Source organism: Panthera pardus, unplaced genomic scaffold (assembly GCF_024362965.1).
Source record: "Panthera pardus isolate Hobbes unplaced genomic scaffold, ASM2436296v1 HiC_scaffold_15, whole genome shotgun sequence".
Lineage (NCBI taxonomy): Eukaryota > Metazoa > Chordata > Mammalia > Carnivora > Felidae > Panthera > Panthera pardus.
The window spans coordinates 23,264,612-23,281,773 of record NW_026526710.1 but is presented as its reverse complement, the minus strand read 5'-3'; the positions used below and the strand labels follow the sequence as shown (position 1 = coordinate 23,281,773).

The 17,162-nt window shown below is 50.6% G+C and overlaps 1 protein-coding gene across 1 annotated transcript; it reads left to right on the top strand.

The window, feature by feature from the left end:
• Positions 1-445: 445 nt before the first annotated feature.
• LOC109258656 (leucine-rich repeat-containing protein 74B) lies at positions 446-16,950 on the top strand. Its single transcript, XM_053902899.1, is given in 11 exon segments — positions 446-510; positions 1,069-1,172; positions 2,577-2,719; positions 3,152-3,284; positions 4,213-4,419; positions 9,491-9,600; positions 10,587-10,702; positions 11,462-11,540; positions 13,566-13,661; positions 15,868-15,965; positions 15,967-16,950. Coding segments are annotated over 11 exon segments (1,206 nt in total). The 3' UTR covers positions 16,022-16,950.
• Positions 16,951-17,162: the final 212 nt, after the last annotated feature.

The following is a 17,162-nucleotide window of genomic DNA, read 5'->3' as shown; positions in this document are numbered from 1 at the left end:
CTGCAACCTGCCCTCTGGCCTCACTTCCTTGGGGGAGGGAAGGAGGAGGAAATGACAAGTGTCATAGGTACTGTGAGAGGGCAGCATGAGGACTGCAGGAGCCCAGAGGAGGGGTCAAGAAAAACTTCAGGAAAGGGGCGCCTGGGTGGCTTAGTCGGTTAAGCGTCCGGCTTGGGCTCAGGTCATGATCTTGTGGTTTGTGAGTTCAAGCCCCGCGTCGGGCTCTGTGCTGACAGCTCAGAGCCTGGAACCTGCTTCAGATTCTGTGTCTCCCTCTTTCTCTGCCCCTCCCCTGCTCACGCTGTCTCTCTCTGTCTCTCCAAAATAAGTAAACGTCAAAACAATTAATAAAAGAAAAAAAGAAAGGAAGAAAAACTTCAGGAAAAAGTGATCTCTGAAGTGACGCTTGCAGATTCTGAAGTTCAACAAGGAAACTTGGAGAGGAATGTTCCTGGTGGAGGAAATAGCATATGAGACGCTAGAGCATGAGAGAGAACTGGCAGCCATACGGTGAGAGCGTGACTCTGGCTCCAGAGAGGAGGGTGATGGGGCTTTGCAAGGCTCCCCAGGCTTTCTCGTGCCGTGCGCCCGCAGAGCGCAGGGACTAAGGCACAGACTCTGGAGTCAGCCACGTTCCCCAGTCCGTGGAAGGCGGGGAAGGGGGACCGATGCTGAAACCGTGGAGCACTCTCTCATCCGCTCAGCTTGTCAGCAGGCTAAAGGTCTACCCAGGCCAGCGACGGTTTCTATAGCAACTCACAACACCTGGGTTGCCCAGACGACGGCTGCCGGGAGGGGAGCGTTCCTATTGGCTGCAGCGGACGCCTGTTCGCTGCACGGCATATCCAATTGGTCGGCGCAGCCGGAGGGTCCGCCCACATCCCCGGGGAAGGGCTCGAGTTGCTGTGCGGTGCAGTCTCCGCCTCATTGCTGCCACTGAGAAATGGGCGTAACTATGAGGGGTCCCTACAAGAGGCCTGGGGAGAATGAAGGCGAGGAGGAGGAGGAGGAGGAGGAGGAGGAGGAGGAGGAGGAGGAGGAGGAGGAGGAGGCGGCGGCGGCGGCGGCGGCGGCGGCGGCGGCGGCGACAGCGGCCGCTGGGCATGTTGCAGGAGCCCCGGAGGCCGAGGAGCGTTCGGAAGTTGATTCAGACTCCGACCAGGAGACGGAAGGTGCTCCCGGGCAGGGATGGGGGCAGGCCTTTCTCCTCAACTGGGAGCTTATCCCGCAGGGTTGCAGAGGGCAGGCTGGGGCCAAGTAGGCAGGGGACCCCTGTCCAGCAGGGAGCGCACCCCTCCGTGCGACACCTTCAGGACAGCCTGTGGTCTCTCCAGTCCTGTGCCCTCCCCACAATGCTCCTGGCGGCATCAGGAGTTCCATCTTTAGAAAACGCCTCCAGGGGCGCTTGGGTGGCGAAGTCAGTTAAGTGTCCCACTCTTGATTTCCGCTCAGGTCCCGATCTCATGGTTTCATGAGTTTGAGCTTGAGGCCCGCATCACGCGCTGTGCTGACAGTGTGGAGCCTGCTTGGGATTCTCTCTCACTCTCTCCCTCTCTCTCTACTCCTCCCCCACTCACACTGTCTCTGTCTCTCTCAAAATAAATAAATAAACTTCAGAAAGAAAGAAAGAAAGAAAGATCTCAAAAGAAAGAAATAAGCTTAAGAAAGAAAGGAAAGGAAAGGAAAGAAGGAAGAAAAAAAAAAAAGAAAACACCTCCAGGGGCACCTGGCTGGCTCAGTAGGTGGAGTGGGGGACTCTTGATCTTAGGGTTGTGAGTTCGAGTCCCATCTTGGGTGTAGAAATTACTTAAAAAGAAAATCTTAAAAAAAAAAAAAAAAAAAAAAAAAAAAAAAAAAAAAAAAAAAAGAGGGGTGCCTGACTGGCTCCGTTGGTTATTAAGCTTCGGACTCTTGATTTCGGCTCAGCTCATGACCTCACAGTTTGTGGGATTGAGCCCCAAGTCACGCTCTGAGCTGACAGGGTAGAGCCTGCTTGGGATTCTCTCTTTCCCTCTCTCTTTGCCTCTCTGCTGCTCTCTCTCTCTCTCTCTCTCTTAAAAATAAATAAATGAACTTTGAAAGAAAGAAAGAAAGAAAGAAAGAAAGAAAGAAAGAAAGAAAGAAAGAAAGCAAACACCCCCAAAGTGATGTTAAAATGCAAAAACTCCACCAAACAGTGTAAGAGGGGGTGTCCTACCCAGAAATGGGATCAGGGCTGGGTTTTCCCAACCCCCAGGAACAACTAAGCTAATGAATGTATAAAACAGAATTGTTTCAGTTTCTTCCCCCATAAAATGTTCACAAAACATACGTGTTCTGCAACCCAGTGGAAAACACATAGCATGCACTTTGGCATCAGACAGGCAGGGTCCTGATCCTGGCTCTACTCAGATTAGCTATTACTTTCTGCGTGACTTTAGGGAAAGGATTTGCTTTCTCTGAGCCTCAGTCTCTACTAGCAGAGGAAGAAATGCTTCTAGAGGGAAACACAGACCGGATGGTGACAGAGGGCGGGGGGAGGAGGCTACTGTGTGTAGAGAGGGATCTACATTCATCATCTCCCTGTCTCCTATCAGGCATCCATGGGCCTGGAGAACTGGTCAAGGACACCCTCTACCTGAGGTCTTGCCAGGCCCATAGAGTTGTGCCCGCCTCCTGCTTTCTGCGCCAAGGGAGCGCCCCAGAGCTGAACCTGCGGCACCGTGGCCTGGGGCCCCAGGTAACCTTGGGGAAACCCCGGGGCCAGGCTTGGAGTAAAAGGACCTCAGAGGCAGCAGCCATGGAGTGGCCCCTTCTTGAACCCATACTGCACACTCCCCAACTTTGCTATGTGCCAGGCACGTCCCATCCCCTGTATCTGGGTGACAGGTAGGATCAAGGCTATGACAGAATTCAGTGTAAGGGTTGAGGGGCCTGCAGGGGACCTCTAACCTGCTGGGGGGGGCAGTCAGGGAAGGCTCCAGGAAGTGAGATCTGGGTGAAGCCTAAAAGAGAAGCAGGTGTCCCCTGGGCATGTGGGAAAGAGAGAGCCTTCCAGTTGGAGGGCACCAGGTGGGCTGAGCCCCGGAAACAAGCCAGGGTAGTGGCTAGCTGTGTCTGAGGCCTTCACCCCTAGGAAAGACCAGGCCCCTCAGGCCCCTCTTTGTCCAAGGGTGCCCGGGCTCTGGCTTTCGCACTGAACTCCAATCCCTATGTCAAGCGGCTGGACCTTCGAGACAATGGGCTCTGTGGGGCCGGTGCAGAAGCCCTGGCAGGTGCCCTAAGCAAAAGCAGCAGCATTTGTGGTAAGTGCTGAGTTTGGGGCTGGTGGGCACATTTGAGTCCTCCCTTTCCTGAGGGGTGTGGGCTCCCCCCCATAGCTGGGCCTTCTCACTTGGGGCCTGTTGGTGTTGCTGGTGCAGGGGTCTTAACACAGGGTGGGGCTGATGGGGGTGGAGTTCGAATCTCTGTGGTGCCCCCAATGCTGGATGCTACTCCTCTCCTGATTGCCTACTCCCCACTCCCCTCCTTGGCTGGCCAGCACCTCCCCCTCCATATGGTGGCCTCCCATTGCCTAAATGCAGGGTGAAAGGGTCCTCCAACAGAGAGCCAAGGGGTGGACAGTGTGAGAGGGTGGAGGGCTGGGTGGGAATGAAGTGGGGCTGGATGCAAACGCCACCTCTACCACCGATGAGCCACCTTCTACCAGGGATGACCCTGGGCAAGCCATTCACCCTTGCTGAGCCTTACTTTTCAATCTGTGAAATGGCCCCAACAATACTACTTAGCCCTTGGAGTTGTACTGAGTATTAAATGAAACTGCATATGTGACATGCTCCAAGCATGGCCACCTGGGCCGTCATTGCCAGTTCCCAGAAATGCATCAGTGAAGACTTCTGTGGGTGTATTATATCGCTGCCAGGCATGAATCATCAACAGGGTGACTGGATCTCCATCGCAGGCATCCTGCACAGCACCATGAAGTAGGCGGTTTTAACCCCTTGACAAAGAAGCTTGTGGACGCGTGGGGTGGGTGTGGGCATCAGAGGAGCTGCCTGGGGGCCTGGGGAGATGCAGCTGGTGAGTGGCAGAGTCACCATGCGACCCAGGATGGTCCAGCTGCAAAGCCCCTTCTGCCGCCTCAGGTCTGGAGGTTTGGGGGATAGAGGAAGGCGGAAGAGGGTGGTGCCGGGCTTTGGATCCCACTGATTGAGAAGTGGTGCTGACCCCTAGATGTGGACCTGTCGGAGAACCAGCTGGGAGCAGTGGGAGCCCAGGCTGTCTGTGCTGCCCTCATGGTGAACCCAACCATGCAGAAGATACAGCTGGCAGGAAATGGCCTAGACGAGCAGGCAGCCCCGTACCTTGCTGAACTCCTGCTGGCCCACACAGGCCTGAAATCCCTGGACTTGAGCTATAACCAGCTGAATGACCAAGCAGGTAACATCTGACCAGGGTCACCATGGGGGCACTTGAGCCCATCTTCCTGGGGCAGGGGTGGGTGAAGGTTGGCAGGACCATTCTGAACATTCATACTCTGGCTCCCATTTCCCATGTTCCACTTTAGCCTACCCCTCTCCCTGTCCTTCCACACAGAACCCTTAATCCATTCCACGGAAGTCATGGCCTGCTGCTGCTGCATGTGCTGGGTGCTAATTTAGCCACTAGGGACCCAGTTGTGAACAAAACAAAGTCCCTGGCCTCAAGGAACACACGTTAACTAGATAATTCTCTACAATTATTGGTGCCACAAAATAAACAAAAGGAATGATTTTAGAGAAGAATGCTATAGACAGGTGGTTGGGGAGGGCTCTGTGAGATGACATTTAAGCTGAAATGCGCAGGGTGGGAAGGAATCAGCAATAGCAAGACCAGAGAGAGAGAGCATTTAAAGCAGAGGAACAGTAAACATGCAGGCTTATTTCCCAGACTGATAGACACCGGTGTGACTGGGCTAGTGAGCCAGGAGAGAGGGGCCAAGCTGTGAGTTGAAGAGGCAGTGGAGAGCTTCAGGCCTACAAATCTTGGCAAAAGGCATGAAGATTTTATTTCAAGTACCGTCTTCACGGTACATCCACTTTGATGGGATTTCTTGATCTCACCACTTTCTCTCATGTCCCGGGGCCTTTGCACAGGCTATCAGCTTTGCCAGGAGCATGCACTTCTACCTGTCTGTCCTCAAGCACTCCAGCCAGTTACAGGAATCACTCAGGACCCTGGGTTAGGAATACAAATTCCTGGGCCCTGAGCCTGCTGAACCAGAATCTTGGTGGGGGGATGCCCATGCATCCACATTTTAATGGGTACCCCAGGAGATTTATCTGATCAAGAAAGTTTTGGAATCACTTTTCTGTCTCAAGCTGCTTAGGGTAGGAATGGTACCAGCCTTGGCCTTTGAGAATCAGCCTTAGAATTTAACTGCCAGAGAGCCATTTACCTTCTAAGAAAATTATCTTGTTTTGAGAGAGAGAGAGAGAGAACACAAGGGGGTGTGTGTGGGGAGAGAGACAGAGAGACAGAGAGAGAGGCAGAGAGGAGACACAGGATCTGAAGCAGGCTCCAGGCTCTGAGCTGTCAGCACAGAGCCCAATATGGGGCTCGAATCCACAAACTGTTAGATCATGACCTGAGCTGAAGTCAGTCGCTTTAACTGACGAAGCCACCCAGGTGCCTCCCTTCTAAGAGAATTATCATGATAAGTCTGTGAAATTAAAAGAGAAGTTCAGGGCTGCCTGGGTGGATCAGTCAGTTAAGTGTCTGACTTCACCTCAGGTCATGATCTCGTGGTTTGTGAGTTCAAGCCTTGCATTGGGCTCTCTGCTGTCAGCACAGAGCCCACTTCAGATCTTCTGTCTCCCTCTCTCTCTGCCCCTCCCCTACTCTCTCTCTCTCTCTCGCAAAAACTTGAAAGTTTTTTTTTTCAAGTTTCAAAAACTTGAAAACAGGGAGAGAAGTTTATTTCAGACTTCCAAAAAACTAAGTATAGATGTCTCCCAGATCTTCACAGTGAAAAGGTAAGCACCAGAGAGACAGCCAGGATAGTAGGGGCTGGAAGCTAAAGCTCTGTGAAGCCTGCACAAATATGGAGTACGGAGGTCTTCATCTTGGAAAAGGACAAACTCAGCAGGACCATTTTGTTTCCCTAAATGGGGATCTGTGGGGATCTCAACTCCCTTGAGGGGTGAAGAGCTTAGGTCTCAATCTCCCGATCTGACCCATGGCGAAGGTAGCCCCTGCCTCATAGTTGGCTACAGAGGTCATGAAGACCAAGTATTGGAATTTCAAGAGGCCAATCATGCATGTTGGAGAATCTCCTCACCCTCTAGTTGTTCAGAAAGAAGGGTTTCCCTACAAAGTGCGGACCACCACTCTCTTCTCAGCCCTAGAAGTGTCTGTATCTGAGAACCCACCGTGTCAGACCCAGTGCGAGTGTGGAATCCAGAGTCCTAGCTCAGGAAGGCATCACTGGGAGTCCTAGCAGCCTTGCAGGGAGCTCTCCAAGGTGCCAAAGCATCTTGCTCCAGTGGGTCCTACTGGAGTAGGCTGGCTGGCTTTCTTTCTTTTTCTTTCTTTCTTTCTTTCTTTCTTTCTTTCTTTCTTTCTTTCTTTCTTCCTTTTAAAAATTTTTAACATTTTTATTTATTTTTGAGAGACAGACAGAGCGCAAGCAGGGGAGGGGCAGAGAGAGAGAGGGAGACACAGAAGCAGGCTCCAGGCTCTGCACGGTCAGCACAGAACCTGATGCGGGGCTTGAACCCACCAACTGTGAGATCATGACCTGAGCCGAAGTTGGATGCTTACTGGACTGAGCCACCCAGGTGTCCCTCTTTCTTTCTGCCTTTCTTTCTGCCTTTCTTTTTTCTTTCTTCCTGTCTTTCTTCCTGTCTCTGTCTTTCTTTTCTTTTCTTTTCTTTTCTTTTCTTTTCTTTTCTTTTCTTTTCTTTTCTTTTCTTTTCTGTCTCTCCTCTCTCTTTCTTTCTTTTTTCGAGATTTTACTTTTGGGGCTCATGGTTGGTTCAGTAGGTTGTGCTTCTGACTCTTGATTTTGGCATAGGTCACGATCTCACGGTTTGTGGGATTGACCCCTGAGTTGGGCTCTGAGCTGAGAGTGTGGAGCCTGCTTCAAATTCTCTCTTTCCCTCTCTTTCTGCCCCTCCCCTGCTCACTCTCTCCCTCTCTCAAAATAAATAGATAAACTTAAAAAATATCCCATGTTTAAGTAACTTCTACACCTAAGGTGGGGCTTGAACTCACAACTCCTAGATCAAGAGTTGCATGCTCTACTGACTGAGCCAGCCAGGCACCCCCCAAGCAGGCTAGTTCTGCTTAATTAGTGCATCTGTTTTTCTTCCGTGCATTTCTTCAAACTAGCCTCACTAAACCTGCAAGAGGAGGGGCTGAGACCATGGAGAGGAGTCAAATTCAGATCCTTGAGGGACTCCTAGGCTGATGGGAAAGACTGGCCAGGCAAAGAGAGGTCATTAGATCAGAGCCTGGAAGGGTAGAAGCATAGTGGACCTGGGGCCTGAGGCAGCCTAGCCCAGCTGGGTAAGCAAGGCTTCCTGATGTCATGAACCCAGGTTAGAAGGACGAGGAGCTGTTATCCAGGTGAAGAAGGGGGTCAACAGTTCTACACAGGGGGACAGCCCAGAGGCATGGGAGCAGGTCAGACTGGCTGAATGCTGACAGAGTGGAGAGCATGATGGGTGGCTGGGGCTTCTCTGCATTTTATAAGCTAAAAATCTCTTGGGGTTTCTTACCCTGCACTGCTCCCTCTTTCCTTTCTCCACCACAAGCGTCTCCTTTGCACACAGCTGCACCAGCCTCATCACCTTTTGCCTATAGACTATGGCACAAGCCTTCCAACTGGTTTCCTGGGTTGTAACCCTGCCCCTGCCTACCCCAGTCCATACCCTACACCTGCCACTAAGGAGCCCAGCCTTGTCATTTCTTAAAGCCCTCCCTGCCTACTAATCAGTTTGTGCCCAAAAGTCTTGGTCCAGCATTGATGGCCTCTCAGTATCTTTCCAGGGTCCATCATTGCTACCTCATTTCACTGGCTTCCCCCCACCCACCAGGCCTGTGGGAATTTCCTCAGGTGCTCTGTGCTCCCACATGCCTCTACACATTTGCTCTTTCCCATGTCTGTTCTCCACTGTGCATGCACACACACCTGGTGAGTCCCTCAGTCTTCAAGATTATCTCCTTTTTCCTCACTTTCCTGACCCTCCTCAAAAGGGAGTAAGTCCCCACGCTGTTCCCACACATCCCCATTTGTAGTCTATAATAACTCACATCCCATTAAGTTGTATTTACATTTGAACAACATGGGTTTGACTGCATGGGTCCACTTATACACAATTTTTTAAATAAATACAGTCTAGTATTATAAGTGTATTTCCTCTTATGATTTTCCTTCTTTTTTTAAGTTTTATTTATTTATTTTGAGAGAGAGAGAGAGAGCGAGCAAGCACGTGCATAAGCGGGGGAGGAGCAGAGAGTGGGGAGAGAGAGAATCCCAAGCAGGCTCCATACTGTCAGCACAGAGCCTGACACTGGGCTTGATCTCACAAACCATGAGATCATGACCTGAGCCAAAAGCAAGAGTTGGATGTTCGACCTACTGAGCCACCCAGGTGCCCCACATAATTTTCTTAATATTTTCTTCAGGTGGGGCGCCTGGGTGGCTCAGTCGGTTGAGCATCTGACTTTGGCACATGATCTCACCGTTTGCGAGCTCAAGCCCCATGTGGGGCTCGGTGCTGACCGTTCAGAGCCTGGAGCCTGCTTCAGTATCTGTGTCTCCCTCTCTTTCTGCCCCTCCCCCGCTCTCTCTCTGTGTCTCTCAAAAATAAATAAACATTTAAAAATAATAATAATAATATTGGGGTGCCTGGGTGGCTCAGTCGGTTAAGCGTCTGACTTCAGCTCAGGTCATGATCTCTCAGTTTGTGAGTTTAAGCCCCGCGTTGGGCTCTGTGTTGCCAGCTCAGAGCCTGGAGCCTGCTTCTGATTCTGTGTCTCCCTCTCTCTCTCTCTGTCCTTCCACTGCTCACGCTCTGTCTCTCTCTCTCTCAAAAATAAATGAACATTAAACAAATTTTTAAAAATAATAATAATATTTTCTTCAGGTTACTTTATTGTAAGAATACAGCATATAATAGGTATAACATACAAAATATGTGTTAATCAACACTTTACATTCTCGATAAAGTCTTCTTTCTAAAATCCAATAGCAGTGGGCTGTTAGTAGTTGAGGTTTGGGGGGGCGGTCAAAGTTATATGCAGATTTTTGGCTGCACAGGGGTTGGCACCCCTAACCCCTGTGCTATTCAAGGGTCAACTGCTTCTCCCCCATGAAATGTGAATTCTTTTAGGACAGAGCAGGCCCATATAGGGTTCAACTTGGTGACTGTTGTGCCAAGCGGAGACCCTGGCACACAGCGGTCATCAGTATTATTTTTTGAGGGAAAGAACAGAGTGAATAAGGCCTGTCTTGGTGTTTCCGAAGGGGAGATGCTTGGACCAGCCCTGGCAGAAAATACTGGACTCACCGAGCTTAATATAAACTGGAATCACCTTCGAGGACCAGGAGCTGTAGCCTTTGCCAGGGCACTGGAGGTATGAACACCTCTGTCACCCATCTGCCCTCTGGCCTGGCCTGTGGGGACAGTCTCCCAGGTGCCAGCTTCCTATCTTTGCAGCTCTTCAGAAATGACCCTTGGATCCTTCAAGCAGAGCTTAAAGAATATTTTGTTTGGTGATTTTAATTGTCCCAGCCCCATTTCGTGACTCCAAAATACCGTGCTCACTCTCATGTCACTTACTCAAGGGTCTGCAGTTCAATGTTGCACACCTTCTCCATTTATTACAGACATATGGCTGGTGGGGGACATCGTGCAGTCTGGTGACACATGCCTGCTATGGGCACATGCAGATGCTTCCCTGAGATGACAGCCCTGCACCCTGCGTCCCAGCACATACTCTTAAACATCCCACCTGCTTCCTTCGATGTTGTGGTTCATAAGCCTCGGGAATGCATGGCTCCTAGCCCCTGCCAGGATGCCCCTGGTGCTGGCTAGCTTTGTGGGGCCCTCCTCAGGGAACAGCAGCAGCTGCCTTGCCCCCCTCCTCAGGGGCTGACCTGGGGATCCTGCCCCACAGGGTGGTGGGTCAGGCTCTGTCCTCCCAGTGCACCCACAAGCTCCTGCCCTTCTCCCCATCACAGCCCCCCCAAAGCCCTTCACCAGAGTCCCTCTGTCATTCTGCTCTGTGCCTCAGAGGACCTACCCTTGAGCCTCCCCCCCCCCCCGCCCCCAGCAGTCATGGAACCAGACCACTGTGTCCCTGGGGTCTGCTGCTGAGCGGTGGGCCTCTCAGTCTCTGAGGATCATCCACACCCACAACCACCCTTGGTGCTGTGCTTCCAGTCATTTGGTTCTCCCGGTCACCGTCATCCAAGCCACAAGACTCTTACCAGGAACCTCTGACCTTCTGCTCTCAGCCCGTGCTTTTTTGCACCCTGGGCCTCCCGGGCTCTGAGGCTGTGACCCCTGGCTTTCCCCACTTCACAGGTGGTCTCCTGGCTTCACTCTTTTGCATTCTAGGCAAACATCTTCCTGAGAGTCCTGGACATCTCATACAATGGCTTTGGAGATCCTGGAGCATCTGCAGTGGGTGAGGCACTTAAGACCAACAATGTGTTGGAAGAGCTCAACATGAGGTGAGGCACACAGGGTGGCCCTGTGTCACAGTCTCCAGATCCATAGCCACCTGAGGGACCAGGGACTCCATGATCCTGTTGCTGTTTACCACCTTAGCAACACCCAAGCCTACCACAGTTTACCCACGATGGGGCTTGAGACACAATCCAAGAGCACCCAGCTCCCTCCTTCTCACTCAAGTTTAGCACTGGGTTTTTTTTTTTTTTTTTAAGTTTGAAAAAAAATTATTTAAGTAATCTCTACACCCTACAAGAGTTCAAACTCATGACCTCAAGATCAAGAGTCACGGGCTCTATCGACTGAGCCAGCCGGGTGCCCCTCAAGTTCAGCACTTGTACCTTGGAGCTCATAATTCCTGACGGATAGGTGGGGGCTGCTAGTGAAAACATATATGTAAAACATCTTCACTTGAAAAGGGGAGGAGGGGTGCCTGGGTGGCTCAGTTGTTTGCGTGTCCAACTCAACTTTGGCTCAGGTCATGATCCCAGGGTCGTGGGGGGGGGGCGGTAAAGGAGGGGAAAGTAGGGGAGGGATGCTCCAGGTGTGCTTGCTGAGTGATCTCCCTCAACACTGGGAACCAGGGCTGTTATCCAGCTTTTACATACTGACCTTCCCAGGGTCCCTGGGGCATCAGTGGAGGCTGGAACATGAAGCCCAAGCAGGTGGATGCACCAGCAACACCAGCTTGGACCCTGGGACCATCTGGCTCTACACAGCTGCTCGGAAGGTAGCAAAATGCATATGTCTTTCTGTTGCAGCAACAACCGCATCTCTGCAGTGGGAGCCCTGAGCCTGGGCCTGGGCCTCCGGGTCAACCAGACACTGAGGATTCTTGTTGTGAGTGCTAGCCTGATGGGGCAGGCCCCAGCATAGACCTGCCTGTATGTGTCCACACAGATCCATCCCTCCCCTGCCTCATCTCCCCACTCCAGTGGCAGCAGGGTACGAAATTTCTAGAGCCCAGATGAGGGAGGGGACCTCCTGGCTTCCTCCTATGACCACTTCTTTCCCTTGCCATTCCCTCACCCATCTCTGACCTGACCCCGGCACTTCTTCCGACTCCTCCCTCGTCCATCCTTCTCCCCCCAACCCCCAGCAGTGTCACCTCCACCTCCCGACTGTCCTTGCTCCTTCTCAGCTCACTGGGTCAGCCCAGGTGTACCGTTGGCTATGCTCAGACCTACTTGAGGCCTTGTGTGACAGATGGGGTTTCCCTTTCTTCAGCATTGCCAGTTGGGTAGGAAAAGGGAGGGTGCAATGGAACGTGAAGCCCAAGAGGGCCACTGTGCTCAGAGGACAGGTCCTGGGTGGCATCCAGCCCTGCCTGGCTCTCAGCTCCATCAACTGGCAGAAGAGCCCCCTGTGGGCATCTGGGTGGCTCAGTCGGTTAAGCATCAGACTTTGGCTCAGGTCATGATCTCATGGTTCATGAGTTCAAGCCCCGCATCAGTCTCTACTGTCAGTGCAGAGCACACTTTAGATCTTCTGTCTCCTCTCTCTGTGCCTCCCCTGCCCATGCGTGCTCTCTCTCTCTCTCTCTCTCTCTCTCTCTCTCATAAACATTAAAAAAGAAGAAGAAGAAGAGCCCCCCGAAGCACTCCCATCCACGCTCCCCCCTGCAGCCCAGACCTCTCTTAAGCTCTGGATCCCCATTTACAGCCACCTGCCGGACCATCCCCTGGATGTCCCATGGGCATAAAGCACAACCCGAAGGCATCCTCTCTCTCTAAGGGCTGCCTCTTGGTGGTGGGGGAGGGGGGCTCCTCACTGAGTCAGAAGTAGGCGCCCAGTACTCACTCCTCCCTCTCTTTTCCTTGCCTTCCAACCTTCATCTTACTTCCTGCAGGGTGCTGGGGCTGCCTGCTCTTCCTTCTCACTTCCCCTCAAGTTCCGTTGACCTGTGAATTTCCCATCTCTGGTCCTTCCTTCTCACCTGCCAGTTGATCTTTCTTTTTTTTTTTTTTTTAATTTTTTTTTTCAACGTTTTTTATTTATTTTTGGGACAGAGAGAGACAGAGCATGAACGGGGGAGGGGCAGAGAGAGGGAGACACAGAATCGGAAACAGGCTCCAGGCTCCGAGCCATCAGCCCAGAGCCTGACGCGGGGCTCGAACTCACGGACCGCGAGATCGTGACCTGGCTGAAGTCGGACGCTCAACCGACTGCGCCACCCAGGCGCCCCTGTCAGTTGATCTTTCTAAAGCAGAAACATGCTCCCGTCCCCTCCTTGCTTTAAACCTGTCAACGGCTCCCCTCTGGATAAATCCAAGGTTAGTAGTATGTCATTCACCGCACATTGGGCTCTGGGCTCTGCCACAGCCCCTCTGCCTTCCACCGCTGAAGTTCATTCGCTCACCCCAAGCTGCTCTGAATTTTCTGCACATGATGCAATTTCTCCCCTTTGTTTTGCTCCTCCTGCTCTTGCTGAAATACCCAGCTCTGCCCGCCTCACCCGTAAAGCTCAGTGCGGGTGCGTAAACTTCACCTCCCCAGAAGAGTTGATGTACACTCTCATTGCACTTATCACACTGCATTTTCATGATGTTTCCTTTTCCTCTCCTCCCCGTGATGGGTGAATTCCTTAAAGGCAGAGCTGTGCCTTGTGTGTCCGTATCTTTGGCACCTGGCACAGATTTGGGCACATGGTGGGCGCTCAGCCAGTGCGTACTCCCTTCCCCTCTTCCCCAGCCTCACCGCCTCACCCAGGGTGTTTTGTCAGTGGAGACAAATTCTGAGCTGAGACAGTGGGGCTGTCCTGAGGCACTTGTCATCAGAGATGAAGAATCCTTCCCTCCCTTTGGACTTGCTCCACCTCCAGCTTCCCTGGGCTCAGTTTTTCTCAATTGTGTGTGTGTTTCTCAGATGTCCAGGAATCCCATGCGAGGTGAAGGCTGCTTTGGAGTTCTAAAGTCTGTCCGGGATAATCCAGGGTCCGCCCTGGAACTGCTGGATTTCTCTGTAAGAGCTTTTCATAAATCTCATCTGTGATCCTTCCAACAGCCCCACGAGTTCTCATTTAGAGGAAGAAAGTAGGGATTAGAGAAACAGCATGTCCTGCTCAGATACTTAGTGTGGCTAAGTCTGAGTTCCACCCCAGGCCTGAATGGAGGGTCACAATGCCACTGTGGCTTTATTTCCACTCCTGACTGGGGGATACCGTTGCGGTCTCATCTCTGGCTCATGCCTGGGTTCTTCATTGGCTGAGAGAGAATTGCCTCAGAGGACACTTAGCTCGCTGTTCACTGATGTTTGGATTTGAAGGTTCAGTACTTACCCACCTCACCCCCTGGCCTGTTCTGCCTGCAGGTGGATATTGGTGCTGGAAGATTCACTCATGTGGCTTTGAGGGAGATTAAGACTCCTTTTCATTCAGCTGTGGGTTTTGTTTTTTGTTTTTTATTTTTAGGGGAGAGGGGCAAAGGGAGAGAGAGAGAATGAGAGAGAGAGAGAGAGAGAGAGAGAGAGAATGAGAGAGAGAGAGAGACAGAGAGACAGAGAGAGAGAGAGAATCTTAGGCAGGCTCCATGCTAAGCATGGAGCCTGATGCAGGGCTCAATCCCACGACCCTGAGATCCTGACCTGAGCTGAAATCAAGAGTCAAATGCTCAACCATCTGAGCCACCGAGGCATCTCAATTGTGCCTTTTTAATATAGAAAATTCAAGGCACCTGGACGGCTCAGTTGGTTAAGTGTCTGACTCTTGCTTTTGGTTCAGGTCATGATCTCATGGTTCATGAGATCAAGCCCCATGTTGGTCTCTGCACTGAAAGGAGGGAGCCTGCTTGGGATTCTCTCTCTCTCCCTCTGTCTTTCCCTCCCCTGCTCGCTCGCACTCTCTCTCTCAAAATAAATAAACTAAAAATATATAGAGAAAATTATATAAGCAGTTAAACATTAAGGAGAGAATCCCCAAACACCAGTTATTAAGCTGAAGTCTAGTCACAAATCACTGCTTATTCTAACCCTCATTTATTTAAAACCAGATTTGTGTCAAAGTCTTTCCAGAAACGTTTTTACAGTTCCAATCCTTCAGGCTTGGGACAACTGATGCTTCCTTCTTCTTACTGCTTATTGATTCCTTCTGCCTGCCGAGTTTCTACAGCTCCAAAGCCAGAGAGTAGCATGCCTTGACCATGTTCCTCTTGCTCTGCGAGAATTCCTGTCAGCACTGGATTCCATCATTAAAAAAAAAAAAAAAAAAAAGGAATTATATATGAAACTGTTCTGCAAAAATACATGCTTATTCAATATAATGTATGGTTATTAACAGAAGCTTTTAGCATAACAGAAACACCACAGACTTTGGAATCAGGCCTGGGACCAAATCCTGAGTCCATCAACATGGGATCTTCTGAATTGGAGAGCAACACCTGTCTAGATGCAATGTTCCATTTTCCTATTCCTTAACTGTTATTAGTCTAATCTCCCTAGCCTAGATCTTCTCAGTTTTAAGGGAAATACTTCGGGGCACCCGAAATGCTCAGCTGGTTGAGCGTCCAACTTCGGCTCAGGTCATGATCTCACAGTTTGTGAGTTCGAGCCCCGCGTCGGGCTCTGGGCTGACAGCTCAGAGCCTGGAGCCTGCTTCGGATTCCATGTCTCCTTCTCTCTCTGCCCATCCACTGCTTGTGCTCTGTCTCTCTGTCTCTCAAAAATAAATAACTGTAAGGGAAATACTTCTAAATCCTTACAGTTCATGTAAAACCATTCCCAGGGCTCAGCCTGGTCTTTCTGTGAAATGGGGCTAAAATCTCCCACCCAGAGTCATTGTGAAGATGGGATGAGATAGCAGACCCCACAGAAAAGGCCTATGTAGAGAAAGACACTATTGGTGCTAGTATCCTTCCCCTCACTCCCCGTGCCTTTACATTTGTTATTGAGGAATAACGTTTATGCTGAAAAGTGCACATGGATTGGGGTGTGAATTTCCACAAACAGCACAGACCTATGCAACCAACCCGCAGGTCAAGAAATCACAGACTCCAAGGAGCCCCCCGGAGCCCCTTCCCTTCCCTATTTTAATAGTTTGGGGACTGATGACATTGTCATCCATAGGAGAGAAGCTGCCCTAAGGATTTTCTCCAAAACCTTGTGTGTACCAGCAAAAACCAGCAAAGTTCTCAGAAGGTGGTAATGTACTGCCTTGTAATGGGTTTCTCCTCAGGATATCCAAGTGGACAGAGAGTTTGATGACCTCGCTATCTCAGTGAAGGTAATTCTTCCAGCACTCCATATAAAGACTGCTGCCCACAGAGTGGAGTACAAAAGACTTGCCTCCAGTCTACACCCCGTCCCTACTGGCGTCTGTCCCTAAGTGACTGCGGTATGTGGCTTCCTCTCACATTGGCCACTTCAACTTCAATATGGAGGGTTCTTGGCCTCATGATGCTTTATTACCACTTGAGTCTGCAGTGAGTCCCATGTCAGCTGGGTGGTAAGTCCTGTGGAGCCTGTCTTCATGATGACTCAGACAATCGTACCCTCCTCTCCATCCCATGGCCTCTGTTAATGCAGAGCGTGGGCCTTCCTTTGCTCACACTAATTTCCGTAACATGAACTTGTGCTGTGTGCTACATGTTGAGCTGGGTATGGGGTCAAAGATCTCCAAAGTTCCTGCCTTGGTGACTTCAAGAGACCATGAAAATATAAGGTGGTGTGTGACTGGCATTCCCAAACTCAACTTGCCAGAGCGCAAACTGACACAACGTTTTTGGAAGGTTTTATGTACCAAGAGCCTTAAAACTGCCTATGTCCTTTGATTCAATGGTCTGACTAATCTGCTCTTCAGATGCATACCAGAGATGCATAAAAATATTGATGCCCAGGGGTGCCTGAGTGGCTCAGTAGGTTCATGCGTTTGAGCCCCGCATCGGGCTCTGTGCTAAAAGCTCAGAGCCTGGAGCCTGCTTCAGATTGTGTCTCCCTCCCTCTCTGCTCCTCCCTCACTCGTGCTCTCCCTCTCTCTCTCTCACACACACACACAAAAGTAAATAAATATTTTTAAATGTTTCACAAAAAAATATTGATGCCCAAAAATGCTCACTGAAAGGCTGTTTATAATATGAAAATTGGAAATAATCTAGATGCCCAATAACAGGGGACTGATTAACTAAGAATTGGAACTCTGCAATCATTAAAAGCCAAGCGTTCAAAAAACATTGAACACGTTAACAGTTTATGAAAAAGCACATGGTTAATGTTAAGTGAGAAAATCAGGATTGAAAAAAAATCACATGGTTTGTCTGGCAGTTCCTCAAAAAGTTGAACCTGTAGTTTATCACAGACCCAGCAATTCGTGTCATAGAGAAATGAAAATATGTGTTCACAGCAGCTTTATTCATAATATCCACAAAGTACAAATGTCCACCAACTGATGAATGGGTAAATAAAATATGGTATAGGGGCACCTGGGTGGCTCAGTCAGGTGAGCAACTGGCTTTTGATTTCGGCTTAGGTCAT